Source organism: Mus pahari, chromosome 14, assembly GCF_900095145.1.
Source record: "Mus pahari chromosome 14, PAHARI_EIJ_v1.1, whole genome shotgun sequence".
Taxonomy (NCBI): domain Eukaryota; kingdom Metazoa; phylum Chordata; class Mammalia; order Rodentia; family Muridae; genus Mus; species Mus pahari.
Genome location: NC_034603.1, coordinates 84,501,031 through 84,516,956, shown reverse-complemented (window position 1 = coordinate 84,516,956; position 15,926 = coordinate 84,501,031). Strand labels below are relative to the sequence as shown.

Here is a 15,926-nt window from a genome sequence, read left to right as displayed (position 1 = left end):
GGCCCAGTGGACCCACTGGGCATCAAGGCAGACAATCCTCTGCACCAGGACTCTCCAAGGGCTCCTAGCAACGGATGTTGGGTGACTGCCACCCGGTATTGGTGTGGGGCCAGCCAGCATCCTTCCCACGGGCACTCAGCTGCTACAAGGCCCCTCCTGTCTGCGCTCTGGGCAGCAGAGCATCTGGAAGGAATTTCCACTGGAACTCAAGAAATGCACCTCAATCCTACACTGGTCCCCAATGGGCTAATGGGACTGTGTAGGGGTGGGAGGGGGCAGGGGAATTAAGTGAGGATGGGGACAAGATTCCTCCCCCCCTCCTTCCAAGAGGCCAGGGGAGAGAGAGGCATAGAAGGGCAAGCCCCTGGCTGAGGGGTCCTTCTGGGCAGGAGACACAGGGACCTGGGTCGGGGTTGGGGGCTGTGGTGCACAGTCATACCATGTAGCCCATGGTGACCTCAAACCTCTGATATTCTTGTCTTGGTGTCTCAAATGCTGGGATCACCACTGTGCTCCCTAGAGTCTGAGGCCCGTGCCCCAGGATCAGGGTAGGCAGCATTATTGGGTGTGAACGAGGATATTTCTCTGTTGTGTAATTTTTTCTGGCATTTTCTATATTGAACAAGGCTAGAATTGTAGTTAGGAAATGGTGTTTTAAAGCGAGTACAGAGATGGAGAGGTGGCTCCATGGTTAACAGCACTGGCTGCTATTCCAGAGACCTCGGGTCCAATTTCCATCCTCAGCGCCCACAGGGCAGTCTGTAACCCCAGTTCTAGGGGATCCTACCCCCTCTTCTAGCTTCCTCAGGCATCAGGCACACACCTGGCTTACAGATATACATGTAGGCAAGACGTCTACACACATTAAATAAAGAAACTTTGATCTTTTGAGTAGAGAGATGGCTCATTCAGCAAGGTCCCCGTTATGGGAGCACGGGGCCTTAGGTTGGAATCCTCAGAATCAGGTAAAGCCAGGCATGGAGGCATACATATAACCCCAAGTGGCAAGATGGGCAGACCCACGGGGCTCGCTGGCCGGCCAGCCCAGACCGTCTCAAGTAAACAAAACAACTAAGGTTGTCCTCTGGCCTCCACATGTGCACAGGTGCATACAAACACCACACACACACACACACACACACACACACACACACACACACACACACACACACACGGGATACCTACAAACAAAAACCCATGAGAGAGAGCCCCACACAGTGCTCTCCCGAGCAGGTTCGTCAGACTCTCACCAGCCTGAGCCGCCTGCACCGAGCAGGCTTCACTCCAGTGGCTCCCAGGGGCTTTCTATCAGTTTCCTGCCTTTAAACCCTGAGGCCTGGAATGGGGAGAGGGACTCCTGGCATTTTTGGACTCTGCAGGACACCCCAAAAATCTCACAGAAGCCTAAACCAGTAGGAGCAGGGCCTGCTGCAAGGTCTTCCCGCTCCTGGGTTTTGCCTTGGCGACAGTCCATTCTGGATTATGCCACTGTCCCAGGAACCACTTGTGCTGGCTACATGTGATGCTGGAGTTGGATAGGAGAAAGTCACTGGTGTGGGGTCCCACACCATGAAGCCACCTTGTCCTTCTGTCCAGCTTCCCCTCCCCTTCCCCCCAGCTCTGATAGCTCCATGGAAAGCCCACATTCACATTGAGGGCTGGAGCCCACATTGCATGAGCCTGTGTTCCTGATCGTGGATCTCCAGCACCTGGACTTTTTCCTCTTAGTATAGTCGTGCATGCCTGTAACCCCAGTACTGTGGAGAGGAGAAAGGTGAGGATCCCCCCATTACTAGATAGGAGGCACCAGAGAGCCCATGTTCCTGGGCAGATGAGAATGGCTGGCCACTCTAGTCCTACCGTGTCTGCTTGAGTGGGAGGCGGGGTTTCCCCATCACCGGCTTGGAGGGCTTGGAGGTACGGGTGAGCTGGGCTGGAGGCCAGTCAGGTGAATGAGTTGACAACTGCCTAAGCACTTGGGGCTGGAGGAGGCTGGCGCTGCACAGGGAACAGTTCAGCCTTGAGGAAGGAGGAATTCGAGGAGGAGTACTTGCCAAGGAACATAGAACTGGAGGACTCAAGCAAGCTGCCTCCACGGACCAGACCCCCTTACCAGGGCCATCAATAGCCAAACCAACAACTTGATGCCTGATCCCACGAGGCCACTGAGCACACCTCATTGGCTGAAGCCCGTTTGTCTTCAGGTGGCCTTCAGAAGAGTGTGGGCAGGCCAGAGAGGTAGGCAAGCCACTCACTCAGCTTGGTGGATGCAAGCAAGCCTCGGGTTGTCCTCTCACGTTGTCTCTGTAGCGCAGGAAGGGGATGTGGGGAGGTGATCGCCCCAGATTCCCACCTGCACAGAAGCTTAGAATAAAACTTCATTTGAACACAGGATCTTTACAGATGTCATTAAAATCAAGATGAGATTATCCTGGGCTGAAATGGCGCCTATGTCTGAGGAGAGTGTCCCCTCAAGAGCAAAGTGCACAGATCTGAAATAATGCAGTCCCCAGGAGCAGGGGAGGCAGGGGACTGGGGATGGAGCAGGGTCCTGCCAACACTGGGTCCAGGGCTTCTGAATGGTGAGTGTGTACACTACTATTGTTCCAGAGTGCCTGGATTGCAGTCACTGGTCAAAGGAGCTGCGGGGCATTAAAGCACACAGATTCCTGAGCACAGAACTGGCTGGCTTGGCCAGCCTCCTGGGACCACACATGGTTTAGTTCGCATGGAATAACATTATTATAAATGGCCAGTTACCAGGGTCTCACATAATAAAATTTAGATTTGTATTTATGTGTATATGTGTGTCTGCCACATGTGTGCAGGTACCACCAGAGGCCAGAAGAGGGCGTCAGACGTCCCATGAGCTGGATTAACTTTTCACCACTGCTGATTTCCAATTCCGGGTCTCACACAGTCTTCTAGCTTCCTCCCACTGGGAGCCTCTACTCCCCTGCCCCCCCCCCCCGCCCCTTTAATGAACCAGACAGGTCCTGCCAAAGAGAACTCCAGAATAAAAGTTTGTATTTGAAACATTTATTTCAGGAAATACATTTCAACACTTTGTTATTTATACAAAAGAGAGAGAGAGAGAGAGAGAGAGAGAGAGAGAGAGAGAGAGAGAGAGAGAGAGACTTTTCCACCCCCCCACCAGGAAGCCCCCAGCAGAGGGCCATGTGAAACAGCCTGGTGAGACGAACAGTTTCAATACCTGGTTACAGAGGCACAAAGTCATCCTGATGACCAGGTTGCTGCTAAATCCCCAGGGACACTGGGGCTGGAGAAGGCTGGAGTGCCCTGGGTCCAGCATGCTGGAGATTTCCTTCAAAGTCCTGATTTTGGCAAAAGAACTTGGCAAGCTGGCAAGCAAACTGTTCGGCCACAGGGCGTGACGAGGGGCCTTCCATGCTTGGATGAGGGAATAGACGCCCAAAGCAGGAAACAATGTTCGTCTCCGTCTGTCTGCACCCCACCCCTCCCACTGCACTTCTGGGCTGCAGAAAGCTAGCCCAGGGTCTGTAGAGGACCTTCCCCAAGCGGCTCCAACCCACTAACCTCACCAAACTTCCTCCCCAGGGGCAAACGTGAATGGGAGGCAGGCAGGAAAGACACGGCTTTGGTCAGCTGTGCATGGATGGCCCCTAATGTTCCATCTGAGAGAAGATGAGTGAGTCCGGCTATCCACCTCTGACCCCTCATCTCTCCCTCTTTGGGGGTATTTTTGATGGGTTCTAGGGCACAGGGCTAGTCTAGGCTCATGTAGACAACAAAATGGTCAGGTTTCTGGCTCCCACCCAGTACAGTCACTGAATCATTGAGGCTTGAGCCTGGCGTGTGTGGGGTGGGGCAGGGTGAGGCAGCGGAGCGTCAAGGTAACCAGAGTGTCTTGGCCCAAACTGAGGACCACACGGATATGCCTTCCGCGGCACCTGGGGCAGGAGAACTCCCACACACCCTTATGCCTCCCTGCCATGGCTTCCTCCCTCATGGCTTCGACTCATCTTCTTGCTTTGACCTTCCTTATATTGGGAGTGGGGCTTCATAACACTGGGGAGCATCTTTCACGCTTCGTCTTTTATAATTAAAGCCCAGTGTACTAGCAGTATCTACAGCACAGGGGAGAGAGACTCGAAGGGCAAGGGAGAAAGGACACCTCCCCCTCTCCAGCGCGTCCCTGCTTTTCATCCAAAGGGACATCTGGGAAGAGGTGACAGGCTCTTGTGGATCAAGGCACTTTCTGCTCTGGGACAAGCTCGAGGGGCACGGTTGTCACTTTGTCTAAGTGATTGGCAACTTTGGCTGCGACGTCTCTAGTTCCCTTGAGGGGCAGGCAGCTGAGGGCACTGTAAGAAACACCCCCGGAGGGGCAGGTGGGGTTCCAGGAACACCTGGCCAGCTCCATCCTCCTCTGGTGCAGCCTCTAACTGGCTTGGGGCTGCGGCCATGGGGTCTGGTGGTCTAATGGGCTCCTCTGCACCCCCTAGGCCCTGGCCCCCACAGGCTTCGGCTAAGAACTCAGAGCGGGCACGGACACATAGCTCTTCTAACCGCTCAGGGGCTGAGTCCGGGAGGAAGTAGAGCACAGAGGCAAACCCAGGCTTAACCCCGCCCACCCTGCTGCTGCAGCCAATAAGAGCACACTTGGGAGGTAAACCCTCTCTTATTACCTGGCAAAGTGGGAAGAGATGGATGGAGGCAGGTGACAAGTGGAGATAATTATATAAAATAAGACAGGGTAGGTGGGTGGGCCAGGGATGATGAAAAGATCTGGGGGTGGGGTCCAGGGGCGGGACGCATCTACATCTCCTGGGCTTCCGGCTCCTTCTCGATCCCGTTGGCCATGGCGCTATTGCCCTCGTTGAGGCGTTTCACACGGTAGGCTTCGAAGTGGATGTTGCTGGTGATGTCTTTAATGTTCTGCATGTGCGTCCTGCAGGGGACACGGCCAGCATTGTGGGGGAGGTGTGTGACCACTTTGCCTGCCTGGGATGACAACCGCATGCCGCTCCTGGCTCTTAGAGACAGCCTGCAGGCACTCTGTGCATCCCCAGCAAAACCAGGTTGAGTTCACTCGCTCTCTGGTAACTCCAGACCTTCTGGGGCCTCACATTCTAACCCGTACCCCCGTCTCTGTGTTCACACTGGCTAGTCAGGGGCCTGCACAAGGATGGAGAACTGGGCACTAAAAACACAAAGCTGTGGAAGGTCTCAAGGCCCTCACCAGTGAGCAAGACTTGGGTATTCGTGCTCCAAGACAGAAATTCACGCTGTGGCCAGCAGGAGGCAGCAGATGACCACAGTCCCCAGAGCTGCCCACCCTGACATCCCTAAACTGACATTTTAAACAAAGTTTCTTTTTGCAGGTGGGAGCCAGAGCCTTAAAGCCTGCCAGGCAAGTTCTATCAACGGCCCACACTGCAGATCTCCCCTCCTCTTTACTTTGGGAAGGGGAGTGGGAAAGGCGAGGAGCCCCGAAGGCTTTATTCCTGGAAGCCCCACCCCAGGCCCTCAGACAGTCCTACGCAGCATATCTTTTACTACTAATGTGTATTAATCACACAAATGAATTTTTTCTTTTAGTTTGTTCGTTTTGTTTGGGACATACAGTCCAGGCTGTGCTGTGTGGACAGTAGCCATAGCTGAATCTAGCATGTTTAGCCCACTGGGGACCAGATGGAGCCCCTCTCGTCCTGGTGACCTCGAAAGGTTAGAAAGAATCCTCATTTCTTTATCCATTTCTGGGTTTCTGTTAGCTTGTTTTCAGCTCTGTTCCCAAGAACAGGGCTGACATCAGGCAGCCAGGGTGGGGCCTCTGCCCGCCCATCTACCACCACCAACCCCCAGAGCTGGTCCTCCCAAGGGGCCTTCAGAGCTGACTTACCTGATAAGGAGATCCCGCAGGTAGGCAAATTCACAGTGAGTGGTATTCTCAACTAAGGAAAAGAGGAGGAGGGATGATCAGTGGGGAGGAAGCCCCTCCTCTCCTCCCCGGGAAAGCCAACAGCTTCCAGAAAGCCCCGCCCCCTGGGCAGGATGATTGACAGTCAACAGGGAGGCACGCCTCTAGTGTGTCTATGAGAGCTTCAGCTGAGGGAAGATCCACCGGGAATGTGGGCAGCACTATCTTGTGGGCTGAGATTCCGCAGCTGAATAAAAAAGAAAGTAAACTGAATTCCAGCATTTATTTATCTGCTTCCCGACTGCGGATACACCGTGATTGACAGTCTCTTGTCCTGCCGCCATGACTCCCCAGCATGATGGACTGTACCCTGGAACCGTGAGCCCAAATAAACCCTGTGTTCTGGACTGGGGTGAATTCTGTTGGCTTCTCTGACCCAGTTTCTCAATAAAATGAGCAAGTGACTCACTCAGTAGATAAGGGCATTTGCCGCCAAACCCAGCGACCGCAGTTTGATTCCCAGAACCACACGGTAGAAGCAGAGAGCCAATGCTTGCAAGCTGTAGTCTTACTACTACATGCGTGTTTTGGCATGTACGTCCTCTCTTCCCCCAATAAAGTAAATAAGTTAATAAATAAATGTAAAGGGAAATTTAAACGGGAGAACAGCAGGGCACAAAAGCCCAAATGAGCCAAGGATGTATTCTGACTTTGTGATGCTTTCGAGGAACAAAGTAGCTTTTCATCCTCCAGGTAGAACGTACTCTGGCCACCTTCCGAGGACAGAACAGACGCTTCGGATGGTGTGTACCAAGAAGGATTAGGAGTAGGCCTCGTTAGATGGGACTTAGTTATGAACTCACAGGGTCCCTGATCTGAACTTGCACCAGGTTCTGATAAGTTCCCAGGAGCTTCACAAGGACCACCAGGGGGCGTCCCCAGAGGCTGCCTGGATCCTCAGCTGGGAACAGTAATCTAACCTGGCTCAATGAGGGCTCACTGAGTGCATGCAGTACCCAAGTTGGCCATCAGAGGTCAGAAGAGACACGTCAGTATCCAGTGCCTCTCCTAGAGTCCCAGGACTTTTACCCCGAACTTTCCTCCTCCAAACCTTGCCTTGCGTATTCCTGGAGAGGATTTAGAGGATGAGGAAGACATCAAAGACGGGAAGGAAGGGACTGAGGGGAACCAAGCTGAGGACAAGCCTTTGAGAGGACAGCTTCAGAGAGGCCCCTAGAGTCACCTCTGGCACCTGAGGCCACAGGCACCAAAAACACCCAGAGCATATTTAGAGACGGTCCCCAGGACGCCCCACTGGGCGGACCCCAGGGTCTCCAGGGCAAGGCTTCCTGTGGTGCCAGATCACCTCCCAGCACGGAGCCCTGGCTGTCCATCCATTCTGTTTTCTTACTCCCTTGCTCTTTCTTCTTAGGCAGTGTCTCAGGAAGCCCAGGCTGGCTCCGAGCTCACTGTAGGGTGGGTGAAAGTGAATGAGTCCCTGACCCTCCTAGCTCCACATCTCAAAGACAGCACAGAAGCAGCAAACCTGGTTTCTATGGGGCAGAGTGTGGAACTCAGTTAATTCAAGGCAAGCACCTGACCAATGAATGGGACCTAGCCCAGTGACTCAGTGGTTCTCGACCTACGGGTCATGACCCCAGACATCCTGCATATCAGATGTTTACGATTCGTAACAGTTGAAAATTTTACAGTTATGGAGTAGCAACGAGAATAATTTTATGGTTGGGGGTCACCACAGCATGAGGAACTGTATTAAAGGAAGATTGAGTTTGCACTGGGCTAACTCCTCTCTGCAAGGATGAGTGACCTGGGGAGCTGAAAGGGTTAAATGATAATCCACTATGGGGAGGGGATCCTGGCTGGAGGCCTCTATGCCCAGAGCCAGGAAGTACCATCCAGACCAGAGTCTTAGAGTAACTGCTCCTCGGAGAGTTCCAGCAGGCCTGGTGTGGTGAGGCACCTATGATCCCAGTGCTCGGGAGGCCAAGGCAGGAGGGCTTGAGTGCCAGGTCATCCCGGGCTACATCCTGTTCTGCCTAGACCTCAGGACAGAGGTCTAAGTCTGCACCTATGAAGGGTGCGAGACTGGGGCCCTAGAGAACTGAGATTCCCCCAACTCAAAGCCTCAACTCACTGCTCCTCTGTGGGGCCTTTCGACCACACTTGTCACAAGGAACAAAGTGGGTTTTCATCTTCCAGGCAGCTCTGCCCTTCCCCATCCTCCGTTCTAAAGAGGGTGGAAGAGCAGAGAGAAGAGCAAGAAAAGCCTTGGACCCTTCCTACCTGGGGTGCTGGACCCCAGGAAAGCTCAGAGCTCCAGCCCTCAGTGCATGGGACAAACTAACAAAGTCATTAAGTTCAGGGACCCTGGTGCACATGAGGTGCACCCTACAGCCAGTGTCCTTATAAGAAACAGGGACCCACAGTGCACTGGGTGATGTCCCAGGTCCAACTACAGCTTCAACACTGTGGTAGCACAGCAGCCGGTACCTTCAATGGTGCCCCACTTGGTCTTCCTTCCCAGAATCCTCTTGCCATTGACTTGATACTCATGGTCGCTGCCCACCACAGCAAATGGGATCATCTCCTGGAGGAGGGCAGAAGAGTTAGTCACACGTGATCGGCAGGGCCAGTGCCACCCTAGAACATCCCGTGTCTTGGGCCTGGAAAACTGCAGGCCTTGCCTTCAGAGGACCCAGAGTGGACAGACGGGCTCCCATCTATCTGTCCACCGCCCCTGACCTCCCAGCGGCAGATTGACCCACTGACCCGGAACTTCTCGTTCACCAGCCGGTCTTCTGCGTCCTCATCAAACTCCTTCTGCGGGTACACGTCAATGCCGTTGGACAGCAGGTCTGCCGTGATCTGGGAGGGAAGGGGCGAATCAGGCTATCAGCCACTCAGGTGTCTGAGCCATGATCACCCAACAAAGGCAGGCTCTGAGTGGCCCCACCCTGAGGATGTCTAATTTATTTAAAGATCCATTTTACATTTACTTTATATATACAAGTGTTTTGCCTGCATGTGTAGTGTACCACATGTATGCCAAGTGCCCATTGGAGCCCAGAAGAGGGCATACTGAGTTCCCTTGGAGTGGGTTGTGAGCTGCCATGTGGGTGCTGGGAATTGAACCTGGGTGTTCTTAACCCCTGAGCCATCTTTCCAGCCCCACTCCCACCAGTTTTTGGAAACAAAGACTCTAGCTCATGCTAGCCCCAAACTAGCTACTTAAACAAGAATGACCTCGAACTTGTGAACCTCCTGCCTCTACCTCCGAATGCTGGGGCTATAGTTATCATACCCAGTTCCATGTGGTGCTGAGATCAAACCCTGCACCCTCTCTCTCTGGCAGGAGAGCACGCTACCGCTACCGCCTGAGTTCCACCCCCTGCCCAGGATCACCAGCTCTGAAGCCTCTTAGGCATTAAGAAGCACTCGCCTGTCCCAAGGGGCCCTGCAGCCACTGTCCTGAGTCTCTATGTATTTCCTGTGTAGCTCATTCCTCCCCCCCCCCAAGAAAACAACTCAGGCTTGCTGCACCCTCTTTCCTAAAACCCTCTCAGGATGAGCATGGTAGCCCAGGGCGTACCTGCCTGCTGAAACTCTCCCCAGCTTGACGACTTACTGACAGCCCATGTGGCTGTCGATAGAGGACGGCCCAGGGAGCAGCTGACTTGTCTAAACTGTTCAAGCAGATCCGGGCTCTCAAACACTGGGGGGCCTCCTGGTCTCTTCTCCAGCAGACGCGCCCTTGACTACCCTTCCCTATGCATGCTGGGAAAATCCCCAACACACAGCTTGGGAAGGAAGCCCCAGTAGCCTCTGCAATTGGATATGAGGTCCCTCTTACAACCCCAGGCTGGAGCTCCCGGGAGGCTCTGAAGTCGCCTTGCACAGAAGAGGCCCAGGGCTTACCCTACTGTAGACGCCTGCAGAAACAGCCCTATCACCCAGACAGCAGTGGCCCTGACCATGGCAGAGAAGTAGGAAGCCACTGAGGTGGACTGTCACACCTAATAAAACTCAAGGCATGCTGGGTCCACGGCCCTGAGACATTTGCATGATCTACTCCCTTCCGAACCCCACTGAGACTATTGGATATGGGGAGCCCCGCAGCCACAAAGGCCAGGGGCTCCCCCTAGGCTGGACACATGCTGTGAAGGGCTGAAAGGCGCCTCTCCTGTCAGACATCCCTGGAGCTGGACAGGCCCCTGTCAAGCCTGTCACTTGTCTGGGCAGTCCTGGACGGGGAGGGGCTGGGTAGAGGCCACGAGTCCTACCCGTTGTTTGAAGTAGACCCTCTCTTCCAGGGTCAGCGTGTCCGCCTTGGCGATGACGGGGACAATGTTCACCACTTTGCTTAGCCGCTTCATGAATTCGATGTCCAGGGGCCTGAGCCTAAAATGGAGCAGTGCGAAAGTCTCCGTTTAGGGGTCCCCGTGGGGGCCATGTTGGTGGAGAGGTAAGGTTGGGCCTTAGTAGGGTCAGCACATTCTCCTTATGGAGCTGAGGGTGGGGAGCCGGCCTAAAACTGGTCTAAGATCCCTCATCCGCAAGATCTTCAGAGTCCAACTGGCCCCGGACACTCTCCACCCAGAGAGTGACTTGAGTGACTCGGCTCACATCACTGTCATGCTGTGGGGCTTTCAGTGTCAGGGGAAAGGAGACATGGGAGATCGTACCCAGAAGCTCCAGGCCCTGGGACAGGAGGACTGTTCCCAGGTCAGCCTGGCTGCAGATACCCAGGGTCTGATCCAGGGACGGGGCAGGGGCTGGCAGAACCCGAGCCTGGCCATCATTTCCTCATTGGAATGGCATCTTCCCCATAGCAGTATTGTCAGGCCCAGACAGCCTACAGGAAGTGAAGCCATGGGCAGAAGCCAAGCAAAGATGGCCAGAAGCCACTACTGTCCCCTGGGACTGAGTAGCTGGAGGAAGGGCTCTACTCCAGAGGGTCACCACTACTGGGGAAGTGCCTCTGGCTCTCCCTGCTGAAGCCATGTCAGTCTGTCTCCTGCTGTCAGACTTGGCCTTGCCCGAGGCTATACTCGGAGCAGCTGCAGAATCCCAAACGAGCCGGCCCCAGGTGAGGCCCATGGCAAGCCCTGCCATGAACTGGCTCTTGTGGGTCTCACTGGAGACGGTCACTACTGGCAAGCCCAGACACCGATATTTGGGTTTCCCCAACCAGACCTCAGTGAGACTTATGCCCTCTAGACAGGGTGCAAGATGTAAAGTCCCTTCAAAGCCCAGGCTCTTACACCCAGGGATGAGCCGGGAACAGCCTGGAGTGTACATACTCTAGCAACTTCAAATCTGTGAGTCCTCAACTCTTCTAAACAAGCCACCTCCGGCTCCTGCCGCTCTCTGAGCCCAGGACTAGACATGCACCCTACACAGAGTCAGGACAAGAGACCAGGATATCCAGCAAGGAGAGGAGTAACACGGATGTACTGGGAACAGATGAGACTCACAGGAAGCCAAGAACCCTGGTCACTGAGACCACTGACAGTCTAGCTGCCCGGGAGACTCCAAAAGGCACCTGGGATTCCTAAGCCTCCCAGGTCCCCAAAGCATCCTTGTCAAGGACGGGAAATGGGGGCAGGCACACGCACAGCCCAAGAGCCTCATTTCACCTGCAGAGACCGACTACCAGATTCTAGAACACCCCAGAGCCTGCCCAGTCCTCAGCTCTGTGGACAAAGGGAAGAAGGCAGAGTGGGCATGGAACCACCCAGTCTAGAGGCCACAGAACTTCTGTAGGCACAGACGCCCCATGACAGCTGCTGACACAGCTCTGACTCAGTGCCCCCGTCCCTGTGCCCAGACAGAATCTGGCTTGTACCGGGAACTGGGGATTCCCACCATCAAGACAAAGGGCCCAGCGTGGGACATACGAGTGGCCGGTGGCTGGGATAAAGTAGAGGCAGCAGTGGACGCGGGTGTCAGGAATGCGCTTCTTCCGGTTGATGTTGACCTCCTCCTGCAGGTACTTCTCGTACTGATCGTTGATGAACTTCATAATGGGTTGCCAGCTGCATGGAGATCTGGGTTAGCCTGCACCCCGAATGCTTCCTCCTGCCCGGGGCCTCTCTAAGCCCGCCCTCCCAAGCCCCTACCACAGGCTAACTCCCACAACTGGCTTGACACCAAAGCCTCTGATTTCATACAGGAATGGCTGGTGGTGGCAAAGACAAACCAGCCTTATTTCAGATATTCTGCCACACTCCCCGTGCTGATCTTTGCCCTGGAGTAGGAAACCCATACCAGATTGGTCCTGGATTGACCCCATTTTGATCTAGAATGTTAGACCCCAAATGCCTGCCTTTAGAATTAGAAATGATCTTATGGGGGGGGGGGTCTGGCCTCCAGTGGTATCACGGAGCCCCAAGACCAGTGGGCCTTCTACCCACAATGGAAGGTTCTCTCAGGTCACCTACCAGTTCTCATTGTTGATGTGGTCTCCGAAGCCTGGAGTGTCAATCACCGTCAGCTTCATTCGAACCCCCTTCTCTTCAATATCTGTACAAACCATAGCACCCCAAGTCAGAGGGGTCACCCCAAGCCTTCAGGTTGCGTGGCCGGCCTGGCGTGCCCCAGAATGGGCTGTGATAACAGCTGAGGTCACGCCAAGGAGCAAGTAACCTTTTCTGGGTGGTGCCAGCCATGACTTAGTATAAAGAAAGCTCAGAGGTTTGTGGGAGCTCAGCCTGGTGGGCCCATGGGAATCCAGACCACTCAGCCTCAGTGCTCCCACGGGGTCATGGTGACCTCTCTAGTGCTATGCTCTGACCCCACACTCTGGGAAGACGCAGTCCCTACACCCAGCCTCCGTGGTGCTGACCGTGGGTGATCGACTTGATTTCAATCGTCTTGGGGATGCGTTCCTCCGAGGTGGGCTGCACCGACTTCCGGCTGATTTTGGACTTGAAGAGGGTATTGATTAAGGTGGACTTCCCGAGGCCGCTCTGCCCTGGGGAGAGAAGGGAAGGCTGGTTGGAAGGCTCTCTAAGAGCACAGTTCATGTCTACATCACACTATGACCAGGACATCCTTGGATAGCCCTGCCTGAGGCTTCGCCTCCTCAGTGGAAGTTGAGGGTTGGGTTTAAACCCCAATGTGGGGATCTGGGGCCTGGTTTAACTCGGCAGAGCTCCTTCCTGGTCCTAGGAAGGCCACCCAAAGCAAGAAGGGACACCAAGACTCCAGAGGTGTGGGCCTAGGTAGCTGCAACAGCCCCAAAGAGATGCGTAGGCTGTCTGAAGATCTGGGCAGAGCACACACGCTGACGGTTCATCAGACAGAGGCCCTGCAGTCAGAAGCCTATCTGACTCTAGTGGTTTCAGACATCAGCCTATGGCAGACATTTGCCCAGACACTACCCCGGAGAGCAAGCAGAGTCTTATTCAGAGAGTAAAAAAATGACTGGTAGGCCAGATATGGTGGCATTCTTAATTCCAGAATTTGGGAGGCAAAGATCTCTGTGAGTTCAAGGCCAGCTTGGTTTACATAAACATGTTCCAGCCTTGTCACATAGTGAAATCCTACCTCCAAATAAATGATGAATGAATGAATGAATGAATGAATGAATAAATTGACTTGTTCCTTCCAGCCAAGAAGCTCCCCTTCTCAGGGTTACCGAGACAACCACATGTGTGGCACCCAAGGGACTTCTAAGCTTGCTGCACACAGCCCACTTAGGCCATGCTGATCAGCCATCTACCATTCATGACATCTAACTGTCCAAGGTCACAGGAGGAAGGTGACTATTACACCCCACTTCCTGGGTGGTCAGTGTAGCTGGGGTTCCAGGAAGCCTCCAGCCAGGCCTCCGGTATGAGAGCTGAGCCCCACTCAGTATGGAGGCCTGTGTCATTGTCACAGAAGGCTTACACCTCTTCAGTGTGTTTCCTCATGAAGGAAGCAATCTCTCTCTCTCTCTCTCTCTCTCTCTCTCTCTCTCTCTCTCTCTCTCTCTCTCCCCCCCCCCCCCCGTGGAGTCGCTGGTGGGTGTAGCCCCTCCTCCCAGCACATGTACCGTATCTGGTATGCCTCGCTGGTTGACCTTAAGGTGAGAGCTGTCCCCCCCCCCCGTTAAGCCAGTCTGAGGGTTGCTTGGGTGCTGGGGCTGAGGCTAGCCCCCCGAGTGGCCTGTAACACTCACCCACCACCATGATGTTGAACTCGAAGCCCTGTTTCATAGCCTTCCTGCGCATCTGTTCCAGGATGGAGTCGATCCCCACATAGCCGAACTCCATGGGGGCCTTCTCGTTCCGTGACGCGGGCGCCTGCTTGAGCATGGCATCTCTAGGGTTGTCAGCCATGTCGCCAACACAGCTGGGAGTCACCTCGGAGTCTGGAGAGGGAGAAACAGAGGCGTGAGAATGGGATCTGCAGCCAGCGTGGCACTCAGATGAGAAACCAAGGCTGCAGAGGTCTGTGACTTGCTCCTGCAGAGCATCCCAAAACTGAAATCCCCTGTAGTAGCATTCAACTGGTCCACACCACTCAGCCACCTGCTTCTCAGGTCTCTGCCAGCTCTGCCAACCAGGGCTCCCCTGGTTCCAGGTAGGCCGCAAGGACTTTGTTCCATATTCTGTTAGCCCCAAGTCCTGAGGACAGAAGGCGCACCCTTCGCCTCTGCTCAGAGCTTACAGTAACTGTAGCACTCAGGGCCCTTCACCGTCCAACAGGTGACCACAAGCAGCTCCCAGGGGAGGGGTGGTCTGATCTCTATCTGCCTTTTCCAGACCTGACCCATCCTCACTGGGGGTGTCTCTACTCCCAGGTGCCCCACCCATACAGTCCCCAGGCAGGATAGGCAGGAAACAGGCTATTGTCTGACAGCAAGTGCCGCTCACCCTCGGGCAAAGGCCAGATTTGGTTTGTAGGTCTGTAGACAGGCTAGGGGTTAAACCTGAAGACTTCAGCTTCCTTCGGTAGGTCAGGGTTAGAGCCTCCAGTGGCTGAGTGCACACATGGTCAGAGTGCACGCACGGTCAGAGCCCAGGCCTGGGGGATGATTCAGATGGAGACCCTAGGTGCTCACACCCCGCAGGGGTGTGCAAGGCTGGTTCCACCCGGTCTGGTTGAACGAAATGCTTACAGTATACCTAACTGTTATTCTGAGACAGCCGGTCAGTGTGGCTCTGAAACCCAGGCCGCTATGGGGCGGCTGAGGTAGAGCCAATGCACTGCTGAAGAGCTTCAGAGGGATACCTCTTTCAGCCTCTACGGAAAATGTCAGCAGTCGTCTCAACTCATGACCCCATGGCCCAACCCCCCAAACATGGCCAGGACAGAGGGGTCACCAGCTGCTCCCCAGTTTCCTTTCCTTATGTCTGTTCCCACGCACACTGACCTCAAAGAGGCTCAATGCGTACTTGTGCCTTCTCCTCCCTCAGAGAGGAAGGGAACCCAACCAAAGGTGCTGGGTGGCACCATTCCAAGTGAGCAGGGGCAGGAAGGAACAAAAAAGATGGGTCTGTACCACAGGGACTTCTGCAGGCTTTGGTTAAACTGTCTCTCCATGTCCGGGGAAAACACTGAACTCAAGCTGACTTGTCCCAGACGTCCTCAGCTCACTCAACCCTGACCATTTCTGGCCTTATGGCTTTTCTCTCCGTTTTACTGGCATGTCCAGCAGGAGCAAAGCCGGACGCGGCACTTCCTCTCAGCATCTTCTCAAGGCTGGAGTGGCAGAATGGACAGGAGAAATGGCTTGCAAAGCTAGCTTCAGGAAGGAGATGTGGGGTTCACCCCCACAGGCATCTAGTTTACTGGTCAGTCACTTCCTGTTTCTTTGCCTCCACAGGGTGCAGGCAACTCTACTTCTGGCATGTGGCAGGGAGTGGGGGGCAATTGAACAAGAGAATGCTTGTAAACACAGCAGAAGCTGCCAGGGGGGTCTAGACGCCTCCCAAACAATGACACAGACAGTCCTAAGGGACAGTGCCTGCCATCAAGAGCATCCCCAACCCAGGTCAGTCCCCTCCACAAGGCT

General features: G+C 54.5%; 1 protein-coding gene across 5 annotated transcripts in view; it reads right to left on the bottom strand.

The window, feature by feature from the left end:
• Window positions 1–3,019: 3,019 nt before the first annotated feature.
• Window positions 3,020–15,926, bottom strand: part of Septin9 (septin 9) — a 164,091-nt gene continuing 151,184 nt past the window's right edge. For all 5 annotated transcript variants that reach the window (XM_021211893.2, XM_029545806.1, XM_021211894.2 and 2 more), the window contains 9 exons: window positions 14,088–14,279; window positions 12,768–12,896; window positions 12,364–12,445; window positions 11,821–11,958; window positions 10,204–10,321; window positions 8,693–8,788; window positions 8,414–8,510; window positions 5,885–5,936; window positions 3,020–4,933 (listed from right to left, as the gene is read on the bottom strand). In XM_021211893.2, the coding sequence (XP_021067552.1) occupies window positions 4,801–4,933; window positions 5,885–5,936; window positions 8,414–8,510; window positions 8,693–8,788; window positions 10,204–10,321; window positions 11,821–11,958; window positions 12,364–12,445; window positions 12,768–12,896; window positions 14,088–14,279 (1,037 nt within the window). In that variant the 3' untranslated portion in view covers window positions 3,020–4,800. The remainder of the gene's footprint in view (window positions 4,934–5,884; window positions 5,937–8,413; window positions 8,511–8,692; window positions 8,789–10,203; window positions 10,322–11,820; window positions 11,959–12,363; window positions 12,446–12,767; window positions 12,897–14,087; window positions 14,280–15,926) is intronic.